The 14,597-nt window shown below is 64.4% G+C and overlaps 3 protein-coding genes across 18 annotated transcripts; 2 read left to right on the forward strand and 1 right to left on the reverse strand.

Moving 5' to 3' along the window:
* Positions 1-306: 306 nt before the first annotated feature.
* Positions 307-14,430, reverse strand: TRADD (TNFRSF1A associated via death domain). Of its 6 annotated transcripts, XM_089320232.1 has the most exons (7): positions 14,316-14,368; positions 13,292-13,370; positions 12,750-12,849; positions 2,569-2,727; positions 1,450-1,727; positions 1,168-1,363; positions 307-1,040 (listed from the first exon to the last, which is right to left on the reverse strand). In XM_089320232.1, the coding sequence occupies exons 4-7, from the start codon at positions 2,717-2,719 to the stop codon at positions 751-753; spliced, it is 915 nt and encodes a 304-aa protein (XP_089176358.1). In that variant the 5' UTR covers positions 2,720-2,727; positions 12,750-12,849; positions 13,292-13,370; positions 14,316-14,368; the 3' UTR covers positions 307-750. The 6 variants fall into 6 exon arrangements, with proteins under 6 accessions (XP_089176358.1, XP_089176357.1, XP_008255656.3 ...); XM_089320231.1 differs by lacking the exon at positions 13,292-13,370 and having other exon boundaries at positions 12,750-12,829; positions 14,316-14,430; XM_008257434.5 differs by lacking the exon at positions 13,292-13,370 and having other exon boundaries at positions 14,316-14,424.
* FBXL8 (F-box and leucine rich repeat protein 8) lies at positions 5,677-8,988 on the forward strand. Of its 5 annotated transcripts, XM_089320235.1 has the most exons (5): positions 5,682-5,816; positions 6,043-6,104; positions 6,928-7,126; positions 7,468-7,579; positions 7,693-8,988. In XM_089320235.1, the coding sequence occupies exons 4-5, from the start codon at positions 7,515-7,517 to the stop codon at positions 8,663-8,665; spliced, it is 1,038 nt and encodes a 345-aa protein (XP_089176361.1). In that variant the 5' UTR covers positions 5,682-5,816; positions 6,043-6,104; positions 6,928-7,126; positions 7,468-7,514; the 3' UTR covers positions 8,666-8,988. The 5 variants fall into 5 exon arrangements, with proteins under 5 accessions (XP_002711675.3, XP_089176361.1, XP_089176360.1 ...); XM_089320234.1 differs by lacking the exon at positions 7,468-7,579 and having other exon boundaries at positions 6,043-6,136; XM_089320233.1 differs by lacking the exon at positions 7,468-7,579.
* On the forward strand, positions 9,334-14,152 carry HSF4 (heat shock transcription factor 4). 7 transcript variants are annotated; one of them, XM_002711640.6, is made up of 13 exons: positions 9,334-9,656; positions 10,225-10,333; positions 10,433-10,560; positions 10,669-10,793; positions 11,055-11,130; positions 11,291-11,355; positions 11,788-11,890; positions 12,136-12,260; positions 12,386-12,613; positions 13,103-13,208; positions 13,308-13,373; positions 13,551-13,620; positions 13,828-14,152. In XM_002711640.6, the coding sequence occupies exons 1-13, from the start codon at positions 9,534-9,536 to the stop codon at positions 13,977-13,979; spliced, it is 1,476 nt and encodes a 491-aa protein (XP_002711686.1). In that variant the 5' UTR covers positions 9,334-9,533; the 3' UTR covers positions 13,980-14,152. The 7 variants fall into 7 exon arrangements, 5 of the variants coding, with proteins under 5 accessions (XP_002711686.1, XP_002711687.3, XP_069918703.1 ...); XM_002711641.6 differs by having other exon boundaries at positions 9,399-9,656; positions 12,110-12,260; positions 12,490-12,613; positions 13,828-14,146; XR_016225289.1 differs by having other exon boundaries at positions 9,402-9,656; positions 12,490-12,613.
* Positions 14,431-14,597: the final 167 nt, after the last annotated feature.

The raw sequence follows: 14,597 nt of genomic DNA on the forward strand, positions 1-14,597 counted from the left end.
TCCTGCATCCTTGCTGTGCCCCACCCTGGGCCACCATCCCCCATGGCCCTGCCTCCCAGAGGCGTCCCATCAGCCTCATTATACAACCCAAACTCCATCAAAGGGCTCACGAGACCCCGTGCTGTCCACCTGCCCGACAGGTCTCAACAAGTCCACCCACCCCTGAGCCAGCCATTCTAAACCTCCTGGTCCCTCCCTCTCACCTTGGCCAAGACCAGAGCCCTGCCCTCACTCCCTGCCACCCCTATGCACACTTGTGTCTTCCAGGAAGCCCAGCGCCCTCCTTGGTGTTTCCACAACGCCTGGTTTTGTCCTTACACTTTATTACCGTGGCTCAGCATCCAGGTCCCACCCTGAGTGTGTGCTGCAGGCAGGCGAGACCGGTGCTTCTGCAACACCCAGGTGCTTCGTGCTGGGAGCCTCTCTTCCGGGGTGGGAGAGGGAGAAGCCGACCTCGGCGCCACTCCCCCCAGCTCTGGGGTAGGGTCCCCAAAGGCGCACCCCCAGCTCTATCCCAGCTCTGGGGTAGGATCCCCAAAGGAGCGCCCCCAGCGAACTTGGCTCCTGGGAAAGGCAGTCAGCTCTGCCCCGGCAGCTGCAGCCGAGAGGAAAGCAGTTTAAGCCGATCGCAGCATCCCGCGGATGGACGGGGTCAGCGGTAGCAGCAGAAGGGCCCGGACGGTCATCCAGGGGCTCCAGACCCCGGCCGGGAAGCCAGCCGGCCGGCCGCCCCTTCTTCCGGGGCTGGGCCTAATTCAGGCCCAGCAGGTCCTCTGCCAGGCTGGTGAGCTCGTTCTCCTCCAGCGCCTCGACCAGGCGCTGCAGCGTGGCGCGGCGGCCCTCGGCCTGCACGAAGCGCTGCAGCAGCTGGAAGGCCTGCTCGTACAGCCCGTCGCGCTCGTACTCGTAGGCCAGCGAGTCCAGCACGGGGTCGCGCAGCGCCCGGCAGCCGCGCTGCAGCGAGCGCCCCACCTTGCGCCACTTGAGGCCCACGGAACGCGCGAACGTCTGCTGGTCCTGCAGGCTCAGCGGCCGGTTCACTGCGGAGAGCAGGAGGAAGGAGATGGGAGCGGGAACCCCGTACCCTCCCAGCGAGGCCCGGCCCAGTCCTCGCCCCTCGCCCAGCTCCGTGCCCTTGGCAACCCTGCCTCTGCACTCGCGCCTCACCTACGGGCTGACCCTGGAACAGAAAAGTGTGGACAGGTGCCGGCGGAGACGGCTTCTCTTCCGACGGAGAGGGGACCAGAGGCTGCGAAGGGGCCAGCACAACCTCCACGCCGCCACCCTGACCCTCGGGGCTGCACGTCAGGTTCCGGAGCGCATCCTCCAGCTCCGCGAGCTCCTCATCCCGGAGCCGGTCGGGCTAGGGGAGGGAGGGCGCCATCAGTGGTGGTCTCAAGACGAAGCCCGCTCCCACCGCCCCCAAGCCTGACCGCAGCCCGGCCGCACCTTCTGAGCTAAGATGCAGCTCAAACAGCGCTCCTCATCCGTCAGCCAAGCGTCCAGCAGCTCTGAGCCCGCGCGCAGCTCCAGCCGCAGGGGCAACGAGTGCCGCTGGAGCGCCGCCGCCAAGCGCTTCTGCAGAGCGACGCGCAGCGCCCCCTCGCGGTAGGCGTGGAGGAAGCGGCCGCAGCGTTGGCGCCCGCAGAAACGCAGCTGCACGACCAGCTGCGGGTCGCTGCGATGGATCTTGAGCATTTGCACCACGTCTGGGCTCCCGCCGCTCTCTGCAGAGGCGGGCAGTCAGGCGCATGGCGGTCGCCAAACGGCCGGAGGAAGGGCAAAACCCATGGCCAGACACCCGTCCCCATCCTGGGACCTGGCTGGGGTGCAGGATGACCCCAGGGTACCCAAATGGCAACCAAAACACAGACGCAAAGAGCAGCTTAGAAAGAAGCCAGGACCTATCGCAGAGAGCACTCCAAGCCAGAGCGGTGTCACGCAGCGCCTATGCCTAACGCCCCACCTAAGAAGGGAGGGGCTCGGCCCCACAGCACAGGCATGCGTGCCCTGGGCGGCCAAGCCTACTTAGGGGCAGATCTGGAGGCAGAAAACAGTTTCTGCTCTTCCGCCTCCACCACGTGCGGCTCCTGTTGGCCTGGAAGAGGGGCTCTTGCCACTCTGGGGCTGCAGGTCAGATCCCCCAACTGACCTCAGGTCTCTGCTCTGAGATGGAAAAGGGGGACTCGAAACGGTAGGCACTTGGGAGGGGTCTTGGGCAAGAAGTGCTGCAGTGAGAGGAAAAGAGAAAGAGGGGGGGGGGCAATTAGTAGAAAGGAGTGAGCCGGCTGGCGTGGGCAGGCATCACACAGCAGGAAGTTAGCCTACAAATAGGTAGGTGGTGCTCAGACGCACGCGCCTGCACCCCAAGGATACACATGCCAGACACAGAAAAGACCAAGCCTAGGCAGCCAGGGGTCGTAGCCCCCCACCCCCACCCCATCATCATCATCAAAGCTTTTCCCTAAAAAGGATAAGCGCAGGCCCATCAAGGAGAGGCAGTGGGACCCTAGCCTGGGCCCCAACCCCGGGCCCCCTTTCCTTCTGCGTGCCTGCCCACCCACGCACCTGCTAAGGCAGTTCTCAGAGCCCTGTACACCGCCACCTTCTGCTGGGGCTGTGCGTAGATGTCCGACAGGACCACCGTGTCCAGCGAGGATTCCACAAACAGGTAGGCGCTGCCCACCCACTCTTGGCACCCATTTGGCCCTGCTGCCATCTTGCCCCCTGGAGAGGTAGACAAAAGTCCAGATCACCTCCAGCCCAGAAGACAACTCTCCTGTCCCGTGTGGTCCAGCTGGCCCCCACAGCAGCCCTGGCCAGCTGGTGTACTTGAGGGGTGAAGTTCACCACCTGCCAGGCCTGGGCCTCCGGCTCAGCCCACAGCCCCCTACGCCCAGCCCAGCCTCATAGCAGGGACTGTGCCTACGCTGCCTTGTCAGAGAGAGCACCCAGGGCCACGGTGACACGAGCACAGAGCCATTCTCACTGCCCCACTGGCCAGTGTGGCTCTCACCATAATGGACAGGAGACATCTTCACTCCGGACAATGCCCAGGCCTCAAAGCGAACCAGACCCACGGCCTGGCCTTGCGTTCGGCTTGCACGCGAGCCCCCGGGGCCTTCCCTCGAGACCCTCACCTGCACTTAACCCCCCTCAGCTGCGCTTCGCGGGGCCACCTGCATCCACGCACGTCCGACTGCCGGGAGGACGTCCCAGCCCCTTTCACACCACGGGACTGCTGGCTCCAGGTTCCGGCAATGATGAGCCGGGGCTGGGAACAGGGCTCAGGCTGGGCCAATTGGAACGCATCCTGCAGCTCCCGTGGAACCCAGGGGAAAGGGGCACGCCTTTTCCTCACCTCACTGTGCTCCAGGGCCAGCTGTCCCTGCAGCCACTGCGCTCGCGGCTTCTCGGCTACGCGAGCTCCATCATCCCTTTTTGCTATAAAGCTCCTGTGTCATCAACTCACACGGTTCCAGTAGAGATTCCTTCCATGTGCACAGAGAACCAGGGCCCCCGCATCCCCCCCCATCCACCTCCTGTCAAAAGCCTCGCCCTAGACCAGGGTGCGCACAGGGGCCCAGCCAGGGAACCACTGAGCTTCCGCACAGCGGCCTCCAGTGGCCGTCCCGGGAGGCAGCAAGGGGGGAACGCCCGGTCTCTTCCTCTCCCCATCACTTTTCCAAGACACAGGAGCTACAGACACCCCCCATGTTGCCCTCTCAGTCACTGCTTTACAATATTTACATATGCATATGGCCAAGAGAGGCTCTGCACCAGACAGATGGTGGCCCCACCTGGCCCCTGGGGGTGGGGTGCCAGGAGGACCCCAAGACCCCCGCCCGGGACACTGTTGAGAGGGAGTTAGAATCCTGAGCGCCAAGGCTGGGGCCGTCACTGGCTGGGCCCCCTCTGCCTCGGCCAGACCCTGGCAAAGGAAGTGATGCCCGGTGAAGGCCCTACCCTGGGTCTAACGTAGGGGGCACACCTTGGGGAGACCCTCCCCACCACCAACCTTCTCACGTAAAACACTATGTATTCATCCAAAAACGTCTGGAAGTTCACAGGAAGCCAGCACTGTGTTTATCGCAGCAGGACTGGGGCAAGGGTGGGGTTGGGCTGGATGTTAAATGTTCTTTGTATTTAGCAATTTTCTACCTTATAGAAAATAGACATGTTTCCTTTGTATTAAACACAGCAAATAAAAGTGTCTTTCTAAACTAACCAACAACCAGGAGACCACAAACGGGGCGGACGGTGGAAGGAAGCCAGCCAAGGAGTTGAGAGGGAAGGCGGGGCCGAGCTGGAGCCACCCTCCAGACCCTGTGGACACAGCCCCCGGGATAGGGGCAGGGACCGAGGGGGCCCAGAGTCTGCCCACCAGGCCTGCGGGGTGGGGTGCAGCCGCTGGGAACCTGGAGATGGGGGTGTGCTCCCTCCCGCGCACCAGCACTGGGCAGATGGGAATGTGTGGGGTCAGTTAAGGGAGTGGAGGATGTCGCTCCCCGTCTTCGTGGAGGAACGACACAGGACCCTGCGCTGTTCTTTCATCTGCTCGGCCCTCCCCGGGTTTGCTGCTGGTTCTTCCCGGGTTGGCTACTATCCCTTCCACCTCCGTGGAAGGGCAGTTCCCCCTGGCCACATTCCCCACTTCCGCAGGGGAGCGGCACACCGCCGGCCGGCTCTCTCGGGGGCTGCACAGGTGTTCCTCTTAGATGTTCCCCATAGATGTTCCTGGTGCATGCCGTCTCTCTCCTCCTTTATAGTCCTCCTCCGCCAATCCCAGCTCGGCTGCCCACACGCCGAGCACGCTGCTCTCCAATCAGGAGCAAGTCCTACAGTTTATTAGTTGAACTGGAGGCAGCTGTGCAGAAGCTGTTTACTTCTCTCCCAGCGCCATATTGTGGGAGAGCAGATGCATAGAATAAGTCTTAATTCCAGTAACAGTCTAGTCCGGTTTGCTCCCCACAGGAGGAGAGGCGGGAGGCCCTGGCCTCCAGGCCCTCCTCGGGAAGCCCCGCACCCCACCCACGCGGGCTCCGCCCCTCTTGGGGCCGGGCTGAGGCTCCCAGCTGAGTCCGGAGAACGGTCCATGGGACACGCGGACGCCAACCAGGAACACTGCCCCTATCAGGGACCAGCGCGGCACACAGGGCCCCACTAACACCTAGGGGTCCATAGGCAGCCCCGCCTCTGGCTGCGTGGCCGCAGCGGCCTGCAGACCGGTCCAGGCGCCAAAAGCCTCGACGCCCGCTGCCTGGTGCGCGTGCCCGCTCCCCCGCAGCTCCGCTCCCGGCCCCGCAAGGTCACCCTCCCGCGGGGGTTTCTCCCGCAAGGGGGTCTCGGCTCACGGAACTGTTCAGAACCAGGCCCGCCACCCGCGACCCTCCCACCTATATGCCCGACCGCCCCTCCAAAGCCCTTAGTTGGGACAAAGAACCCAACCGAGTCAAGTTCCGTGCCCCTCCCCTGCCCCCCACGGAGACTGGCCGCGCAGCTTGCCGTGGCAGCGGCGGGACACACGCGTACCGCGCCACGCTCTGCTTGCGCCCCTCTCGCACTAGCGAGCCCCCCACACCCTCAGCACTAACCTGGCTGCCTCGGCGGGGCCCGACCGCCCACGCCAGCCAGGCTCGGCTCCACTCGCGCCGCTTCCGGGTGTGCGCCGAGGCGCCGGGGCGGTGCCCCAGGCCGGGCCGCCCCGTCCGCCCGCGCGCCCCGCCCTCCCGGCTGCCTGCGGCTCCTTCCCGCCCCGCCGCCCTCCGCGGCCAGTCCCCTACCCCTGGGCAGAGCCCGTCTGGTCCGCTGAGCAGGTAAGACGCCGGAGCCCGAGCTTAGAAGGAAGCAAGAGTCGCCCGTGGGAGGGGACTTTGGGGGGTGGCGGGACTCAGAGGCAGTCCAGAGGGCCCACAACGTGGAAAGTGTCAGTTGTCCTCCGCGTGGAAAAAGAGGGATCGACGAGAGGGCGCCCCCTGGGGATCCGACGGGGGATCTGGCCTGATACTTTCCCATTTCTGCTACTCCCTGCCACGGCCCCAGGAATCTGAAGCCCCAGGGTGCCTGTGGCACAAATTTCAGGAGAGAAGGCTAGCTTCAAAGAGGTGAGAAAATTAACTGGCCAACGGTGTGACAGGTGTGTACGCAAACCTTCCCGCGCCCCTCTGGGCTCGAGCCTCATCTCCCCGGGCCGGCCCGAGGAAGCACCCCCGACACCTCCCCGGTGAGGCGGAGCGGGACAGAAACCTCCCCTCCCTGAGCGGATCCAGCTGTTGCAACCCCGCTTCCGGATTGGCTCCTGGTCCCTGACAATTAAAAGGTCTTCGCTGATGCTCCCGCCTTATTAACCCTGTAGCCACTCTCTAGTAACCAGCGGGGACAGAACAGGGGTTTCTCAACTGGGAACTTGTAATGTCACCCAGGGCTTGTTGAAATTCAAGTTCCTGGGCCTTCCCCCTCCCAGAGGTGGAGCGGTGGAGTTTGCATTGTGAGCCCACCTCTGGGTGATTCTGATGCCTCGTGCTCAGTGACTCCCTGGCCCAAGCAGCGTTCCTGGATCAGTCTGAGCAGGGGCATGGGGTGGTGTAGCCGAGCCAGGGCCCCAGCAGATGCCCTCTACCCTCCCAGGGAAAGACTTGTGCAACTTCCCACGTAGGTCATAATTGTCATGGGTTTGTTCAACAAGTGAGGGAATAAAGGAGAACCAGAGACTGGCATTCAGAGCCCAACTGCAGGAGCATGAGTCCTGTACAGTCAGGTGGGACCCCAGGCGTGGCTTAATACCCAGGCTCTGCCATTGCTGTCTTGAAAGTCTTTATCCTGTAGCAGCCCCCTGGGCCACAAGCACTCCACCAGGCTCCAGTATTCCCTCAACATTGTGATTTCCTGAGCCCAGGGACATCTGCCCCCCTCTCTCCGGGCCCCCAGAGCTGTCGCAGGGAGCAGAGGAACCCACACACACCTCGAGGTGCAGGATGGCCGAACCCAAAGAACAGCTGCCGGAGGAGGTGCTGGCCCTCATCTTCCGCCACCTGCCGCTAAGGGACCGTGCCGCTGCCGCCCACGTCTGCAGAGCCTGGGCCGCTGCCGCCACCTGCAGCTCCATGTGGCACCACACAAACATCAGGTGAGCCTCCGGCAGCTGCCGGTGGGGGGGAGGGATGCAGTGGTCGCCCATGTTAAAGCACACGATAGCATGTCTTGAACTCCTGTCCTGAACCAACCCTTGTTCTCAGGGCCTTAATACGAACTCATTCAATCCTACAGAAACCTGGTGTGCTAGCTAGGCAGTATCGTGCTCTCCACTGCCCAGACAGAATTCTAAGGCAGATGGACAGACACTTCCCCCAGAACAGGAGGCGAGGAACTGGCAGAGGCAGGAATTGAACCCAGGAGTCTGGAGGCCTCGCCTACTTAGAGACAGCCGAGAAAGCCGGTTCCTAAAATATCCTTGGCTCTCCGTGCTAGGGTTTCAACCTGCCGAAGACGTCCCCGAAGTCTTCTAAAGGGATGGGATGGGAGTTCCCTCCTACCGTCGGCGGCTGTCTTGGGGCAGGTGGCCGGGTGCAGTCAGACGCAGGTGTGTGCAATTAGTGGGTAGACGCGGGGATGGCAGCTGAGGGGTAAGACAGAGGCTGCTCCCCTGATCGCGGGGACGTCACCGACTCCCCCTCTGCACCGCTTTAACCCAAGCTGCCACTGGGAGCTGGAAGGCATGCTGCGCTCCTATGTGTTCGCCTGCCTGGACCACGTTCACGATCTGCGGCTGGACTTCGAGCCCTCCAGGAAGCCGAGCCGCTCAGCAGCCATAGAGCTGCTGACGGCGCTGGCGGGCCGTGCCCCCGGACTGAGAAGCTTGTGCCTGAAGTGTCACGGCGAGAAACCGCTCTTCGACGCTGGCCGCGACGTCCTGGGCGCCGTGCACGCCGTCTGCGGGGCCGCCCGCGAGCTACACCACCTCGACCTGCGCGGCTTGCCCTTCACGCTAGACGACGGGCTGGTGCTGCAGGCGGCGCACGGCTGTCCCGAGCTCCGCAGCCTTTTCTTGGACAACCGTACACTGGTAGGCAGCGTGGGGCCCAGCTCGGTGCTGGAGCTGCTGGAGGCCTGCCCGCGCCTGCGCGCCCTCGGGCTGCACCTGGCCAGTCTGTCATGCGCCGCCCTCGAAGCGCTAGCTGCTCCCAACCGCGCGCCTTTCGTGCTCCTCGCCCTGCGATGCGAGTGCCCTGAGGATGCACGCGCATCCCCGCTGCCCGATGAAGTCTGGGCTGCCGTGCGCCGGCGCCACCCCGGGCTGGCCGTGGAGCTGGAGCTGGAGCCGGCGCTGCCTGAGGAGAGCGTCACGCGCATCCTGCAGCCATCAGTGCCCGTGGCCGCGCTGCGCCTCAACCTCTCGGGCGACACCGCAGGCCCCGTGCGCTTTGCCGCGCGCCACTACGCGAAAACCCTGCGCGAGCTGGAGGTGCGCGCCGCCGCCTCGGCGGCGCTGGACGAAGCGCTGGAGGAGCTGGCGGCGCGCTGCGCGGACCTGTGCGAGGCGCACTGCTTCTGCGTGGTGAGACCCTCGGTGCTGAATGCCTTCCGCGCGCACTGCCCGCGCCTGCGCAGCTACACCCTCAAACTGAAGCGCGAGCCACACCCCTGGCGGCCCACGCTTGTGGCGTGATGGGGCACCCCCCCGCGCGCGCCCGCAGACAGAAGCCTTCAGGGACGCCGGCTGGGGATGCCCGGGCGCACCCCAGTTGCTAGCCCTTTCCTTCGGAATTCTGTTTCCTGCTGACCCTCAGGGGATTGGGGCCTGTGGGATGGCACCCAGTCCCTGGTGCTCTGAGCCCACTCCGCGCTCTCAACCCTGGCCGATTGCCGCTGTCCTGGGCTCCTACTGGGCTCGTCCATCCCATCCCTCTGCGCCCAGGCGTGGGGGGAGGGAGGGCCTCGGCAGGGGCCGGGCCTCCAGGCTGAGAGTGAAATAAACAGATCCTGCAGTCACGCTGCGTCCTGTGAATGGCCGGCGGGCGAGCTCCGAGGGGGGTGGGCAGGGCCCGGCAGAGGTGGGAGGGGTCGAGACTCCCGGTCGGTCCCTGGAATGGCATCCCTGGAAACGCATCTCTGGAATGGCAATGCCCCGGGGACCAGAAGGGAGGCTGGAGTCCCCGTCCCGCACCGTATCTGCTCACCCTGCCATGGGCTTCCTTGAGCCCACGGACATCGCCTTTTAGGACGTTCCCCCGCAGCTGGGCCGCTCACGGGCCACTTCTCCCAAGGAACTAAGGAGGGGCACAGAGGGAAGGTGAAGGGTGAGACTCGAACCCAGGTCTCCCTCCCCGGGGGCACACCTCGGGGTCCCGCCAGCCCTTCTGTCTGCGGGTGACAGCCGCTGTCCGAGCCCCGCCCCGCGGGTTCGCACGTGGCCCCCGCCTGACCCGGCGCCTGGGGGCGGAGTAGGGCGGGGCAGGAGGCAAACGCAGCACTTTCGCGGCTTTGACAAGCCCGCAGCGGCCGGCCCCAGCGCTGAGCGGGGCCGAGACTGCGCCATGCAGGAAGCGCCAGCCGCTCTGCCCACGGAGCCAGGCCCCAGCCCCGTGCCTGCCTTTCTCGGCAAGCTATGGGCGCTGGTGGGCGACCCCGGCACCGACCACCTGATCCGCTGGAGCCCGGTGAGGGCTGGGGCCCCTGGATTCCCCCAGTGGTCCCCGGGGTCCCTCCAAGTCAGTGAACACCCAGGCCCACCCAGCCCCCTCCTGGGCTTGGGCTGCGGGCCCCTCGATCCCGCCGTCCAGAAGGGGGTGTGAACGATGGGGTGAGGCAGCTTCCTCTGGGGTTTAGGAAGGGTCAGGACCTCTTGGAGATCCTTTGTTTCTCAGCCCACCCCATTCGACAAACCGGGAAACAGACCAGGAGAAGGGAAGGGCCGGCTCTGCTTTCGGCTCGGGATCACATTGCGGGTGGAAGACTTGTCCGGGGGGGAACCTGGGTCCACTTTTGCTCCTCCTGAGAGCTGAGCAGAGGTTGGGTCGGGCTGGGAGCCGGGACTCACTGGGGTCCCCCAGCCTAGGCCTCAGAGCTGGTTCTGGCCTGACTCTATCCTCTGTCCCCTGAGCTGCAAACCCAGATCCTAGGGTGACTGTGAGTGGGCGCCCTGGTCAGAGCGCGGGCCTGGGGCCGGAGGGCGCCAGCTCACCGCGCCTCTTCACCCGCACGGTGGGCGGGGGGCATTCTCGGTAGAGCGGGACCAGTTTTCTTGTAAGCGACCAGAGCCGCTTCGCCAAGGAAGTGTTGCCCCAGTATTTCAAGCACAGCAACATGGCGAGCTTTGTGCGCCAACTCAACATGTGTGAGTGCCTAGGGCAGGGGCAGGGGCCGGGGGCGGGGGCGGGGTGGGTGCCCCGGTGCGGGACGTGGGCTGACTCACGCCCCCCGCCCCACTTCGCAGATGGTTTTCGCAAGGTGGTGAGCATCGAGCAGGGTGGCCTGCTCAGGCCAGAGCGCGACCACGTCGAGTTCCAGCACCCGAGTTTCATGCGCGGCCGCGAGCAGCTCCTGGAGCGCGTACGACGCAAGGTGGGGGCGGCCGGTGGAAACCTGCAGACCCGAGGCGGGGATCTGGAGCCGTCCACCCTGTTCAATGCCACCCTCCCCCCCCACACACACTGGTGCTTCTGCCCGCAGGTGCCCGCGCTGCGCTGCGACGACAGCCGCTGGCGCCCCGAGGACCTGGGCCGGCTGCTGGGCGAGGTGCAGGCTTTGCGGGGAGTGCAGGAGAGCACGGAGGCGCGGCTGCGGGAGCTCAGGCAGTGCGGGGGACACGAAGGCTGGGCGGGGGTTCTGGGTGAGAGGATCCTGGTCGCCGGGGGTTTCTGGACAGCCCCTTACTTTCTTGGGCGTTGGTGTCTCCATCCTGACGAAAGGCCGAACTATGGAGCTCAGGTCTCCGTGGAATGAACCATCACCTTGGGTGGTCCCTCGGGTGCTAGCCTCGCCATTTGGGGGGGGTGGTGAGAGGGGTGACTTGGCGAACTCGCAGAGGCCTCAGCACTCTCGCACCCCTTCCCCAGGCAGAACGAGATCTTATGGCGGGAGGTGGTGACACTGCGGCAGAGCCACGGTCAGCAGCACCGGGTCATCGGCAAGGTGTTCCTCCCCGCCCCCATCTCGCTTCTCCCTCCGCCCCCTGGACACTCTCCCCTCCTGCCAGAACCCCAGTACCTGAGTTATCCCACCCGAGCCCACCTGAGTTCTTGCTAGGGTAGGGGTGGGTGAGGTATGAATTAACCCTTTGCTTTCTCTTCAGCTGATCCAGTGCCTCTTTGGGCCACTTCAGGCAGGGCCCAGCAATGCAGGAGCCAAGAGAAAGCTGTGAGTGAGTGGGCCAGGGATGCTGGGACACACCACCTACTTCAGGACCCCCCCCAGGCTCCCTGCTGGAACACCCCCTTCTACCGAAACTCCCCCCAGCTCCACCACCAAGGCCCCCCACTCCCAGATGCCCAGGATGGTATCCCCAAAATTCTCCCCCCGGCAGCCCCTTCCCCTCCCCTTGAAGTATGCTAGCAGCAGAGGGCCAGGGGCTCAGACCACACTCCCTCCCTCCCCTCTCCACCCCCAAAGGGCCCCCATCTCTGGGGGGGAGCCCCTTCCACCTCCAGCATGTGACTGATGCCCTGGCAACAGGCCTCAGCTCTGCTGACTTGGCTGCTGGGGCCTGAGGGAGGGAGGGAGGGAAGTGCAGGCTGAGGCACAGGGGAGCTGACCTGCCCACCCCTGCCTGTACCCGGTCACCCTGCACAGGTCCCTGATGCTGGATGAGGGGAGCTCCTGCCCGACACCCGCCAAGTTCAACACCTGCCCCCTTGCTGGTGCCCTCCTGCAGGACCCCTACTTTATCCAGTCGGTAGGTTCTCTTCTCCCCTCCCCTAGGGCCCAGTGGGGTGGATGGAGAGCCTTTCCCTTCCCCCCACTCCCAAAAGAGAAGATGGAGGCCAGGCTTCACCCCCAACCTGACCTGGGCTCCCCAGCATGGCCTGAGCGGCCCTCCTCAAACATTTTCCCTTAGATGTGGTCCAGGTGAGCTCTGGTTAGCCTCTGGCTCTCCCTGTGGCTGGAGGTCAAGGGCTGGGTCTATTCTTCTCCTTACAGCCCCTCCCAGAGACTACCCTGGGCCTCAGCACTCACAGGGCCAGGGGCCCCATCATCTCTGACATCCCAGAAGACTCCCCATCCCCTGAAGGGCCCAGGCTGTCTCCCCCCAGTGGTGGCACGAGGTAAGGGGCTCGGGGCTGCCCTGGGCTGGGGGGAGCTTGGAAGGGGAGGGCCTGGCAGCCCAGGTGGCTGTGAGGGTGGGGGAGAGGTCAGTGCCAGGGTCTGGTTGAAGCTTTTCTCCGTGCAGGGAGAAGGGCCTGGCACTGCTCAAAGAAGAGCCGGCCAGTCCAGGGGGGGATGGCGAGGCCGGGCTGGCCCTGGCCCCAAACGAGTGTGACTTCTGCGTGACAGCCCCCCCACCGCTGCCTGTGGCTGTGGTGCAGGCCATCCTGGAAGGGAAAGGGAGCTTCAGCCCAGAAGGGCCCAGGAATGCCCAACAGCCTGAACCAAGGGGTCCCAGGGAGGTTCCCGACAGGTGAGCAGAGCCCATTCTTGACTGGCGGCCACCTCTGCAGGTGGAGCAGCACTAGTCAGGCAGGCCCAGCTGCCCGGCTGGGTCTGGCCCTTCGTGGCGGAGGGGGAGAGTGGGCAGTGGGATCTCAGATACTGACCTGATTCCACCCAGAGTGCTCCCTGGAGCACCAGCGTCAGGGTTCACAGCAGGAACTCCCAGGCAGGTCACTCAGCGTCTCTGTGGTAGGACCCAGAAATCTGCATGTAAACGAGTTCACTGAAATCACTGTAAAATACACGATAGTTTAAGAACCATTGGTACTGACACTGGTGTAGGGAGGAGATGCCTCCCAAGCCCCCAGCTCCACAGCCCAAACCTCAGGTCCCAGGTGGGAAGCCCTCTGGTGGGGGGAGGGGCAGCGTAGCATTTTCTAGATGTTGGGGAATTTCATTCCTTAGGAACCTAATAGGGGGTGGGCACTGCAGGGCAATAGCGATTCTCTGTGCACAGGGGGCCTCTGGGCCTGGAGAGGGGGGACAGGAGCCCAGAGAGTCTGCTGCCTCCAATGCTGCTCAGGGCCCCTCCTGAAGGTGTGGAGCCTGCAGGACCCCTGGATGTGAGTACCCCTTTGGCTGGGGCACGGGCAGGAGAACCCCCAGGGCCCAGCTGTCTGGGCAGCATGGGGAGGGCACCACTAACCTGGCGTGCTCCCCAGGTGCTGGGCCCCAGCCTCCAAGGCAGAGAATGGACCTTGATGGACTTAGACATGGAGCTGTCCCTGGTAAGATGAGGGAGGGGATGGTAGGGGTCTGGGGTTGTGGACTCTCACCCTTTGGTCCCTGCTTTTTTGTGAGCCAAAGCCATATTGGCAGAGGCCTGCCCGGGGCTGGGGGTCCCCAGCTCTCCCCCTCAGCCACTGGCTCCCTGCCCAGCTACTTCCTGGGGTTCTCTCTTGCAGATGCAGCCGTTGGTTCCAGAGAGGGGTGAGAGTGAGCTGGCAGTAAAGGGATTAAGTTCTCCAGGCCCAGGTAATGTGGTGACTCAGGACCTGAGGGAGGCCATGACTGAGCAAGTTACCATGATGGGGGGGGGTGTTCTGCAGGGAAGCCCCCCGGCTTGGTCCAGCCATCCCCTCACCATGGCAGGAGAGGAGGAGGTTGGGAATGTTTCATCCTCACTGAGCGGTGGGAAGGGCAACCTTTCCTGGCTGCTGAGCACAAACCCACTCTTCCTAGGGAAGGACCCTACGCTGGGGGCCCCGCTCCTGCTGGATGTCCAGGCGGCCTTGGGAGGCCCAGCTCTCGGCTTGCCTGGGGCTTTAACCATTTACAGCACCCCTGAGAGCAGGGCCTCCTACCTGGGCCCCGGGGCCAGTCCTTCCCCTTGAAACCTGCAAGCAAATGAAGCCGGGCTGGCTGAGGGACCAGTCCACAGCGGCACACCCCCTCTCGGCTTCCTGGCGCCCCCTGGCGGGGGGTGAGTGAACCCCCTCTCCTTGACTCCGCGGCCTCTCTCCAGCACCCTGATGAGCCCTGCACATAAATTGCATTTTTTTCTGTGTTTCTGCTCTCTTTTCTCCGTCGACCAGGGAGGGAGCACAGGTGTCCCGGTGATGGAAGGGGAACTTTGCATTCGTAAAAGCGTCCAGGTGCTAGGGCTTTAATGGAAGAATCTCCAGAGAGTCATGGTACTTGGGAAGCGGGGAGGGGGCCAACCCTCTTACTTAGGCCGGGATCCAGGGCTCACGCGTGGCCCCTGCAACCTCTGGGACGCACCCTGCCCAGCGATGCAGCGCTCTGTGACCACGAGTCGGTCGGTCCCCTTCTCTGAGCCTCGTCTGGGACAAGCAGAGAGGAGGGAGGTCGATGAGAGGAGAGCTGTGAAGCGCACTGACAACTGGCAGGCCCAGCGTGGGCGCTGGCTACGTGGGGTGCGGGCCCAACTGCCTCCTCCCCAGCTCATCTCCCGGGGAGCCCCGCGGGCAAGCGGAGCCCGGCTCCCGGTG

Source organism: Oryctolagus cuniculus, chromosome 18 (genome assembly GCF_051225735.1).
Source record: "Oryctolagus cuniculus isolate XC-2025 breed Fujian yellow rabbit chromosome 18, ASM5122573v1, whole genome shotgun sequence".
NCBI lineage: Eukaryota > Metazoa > Chordata > Mammalia > Lagomorpha > Leporidae > Oryctolagus > Oryctolagus cuniculus.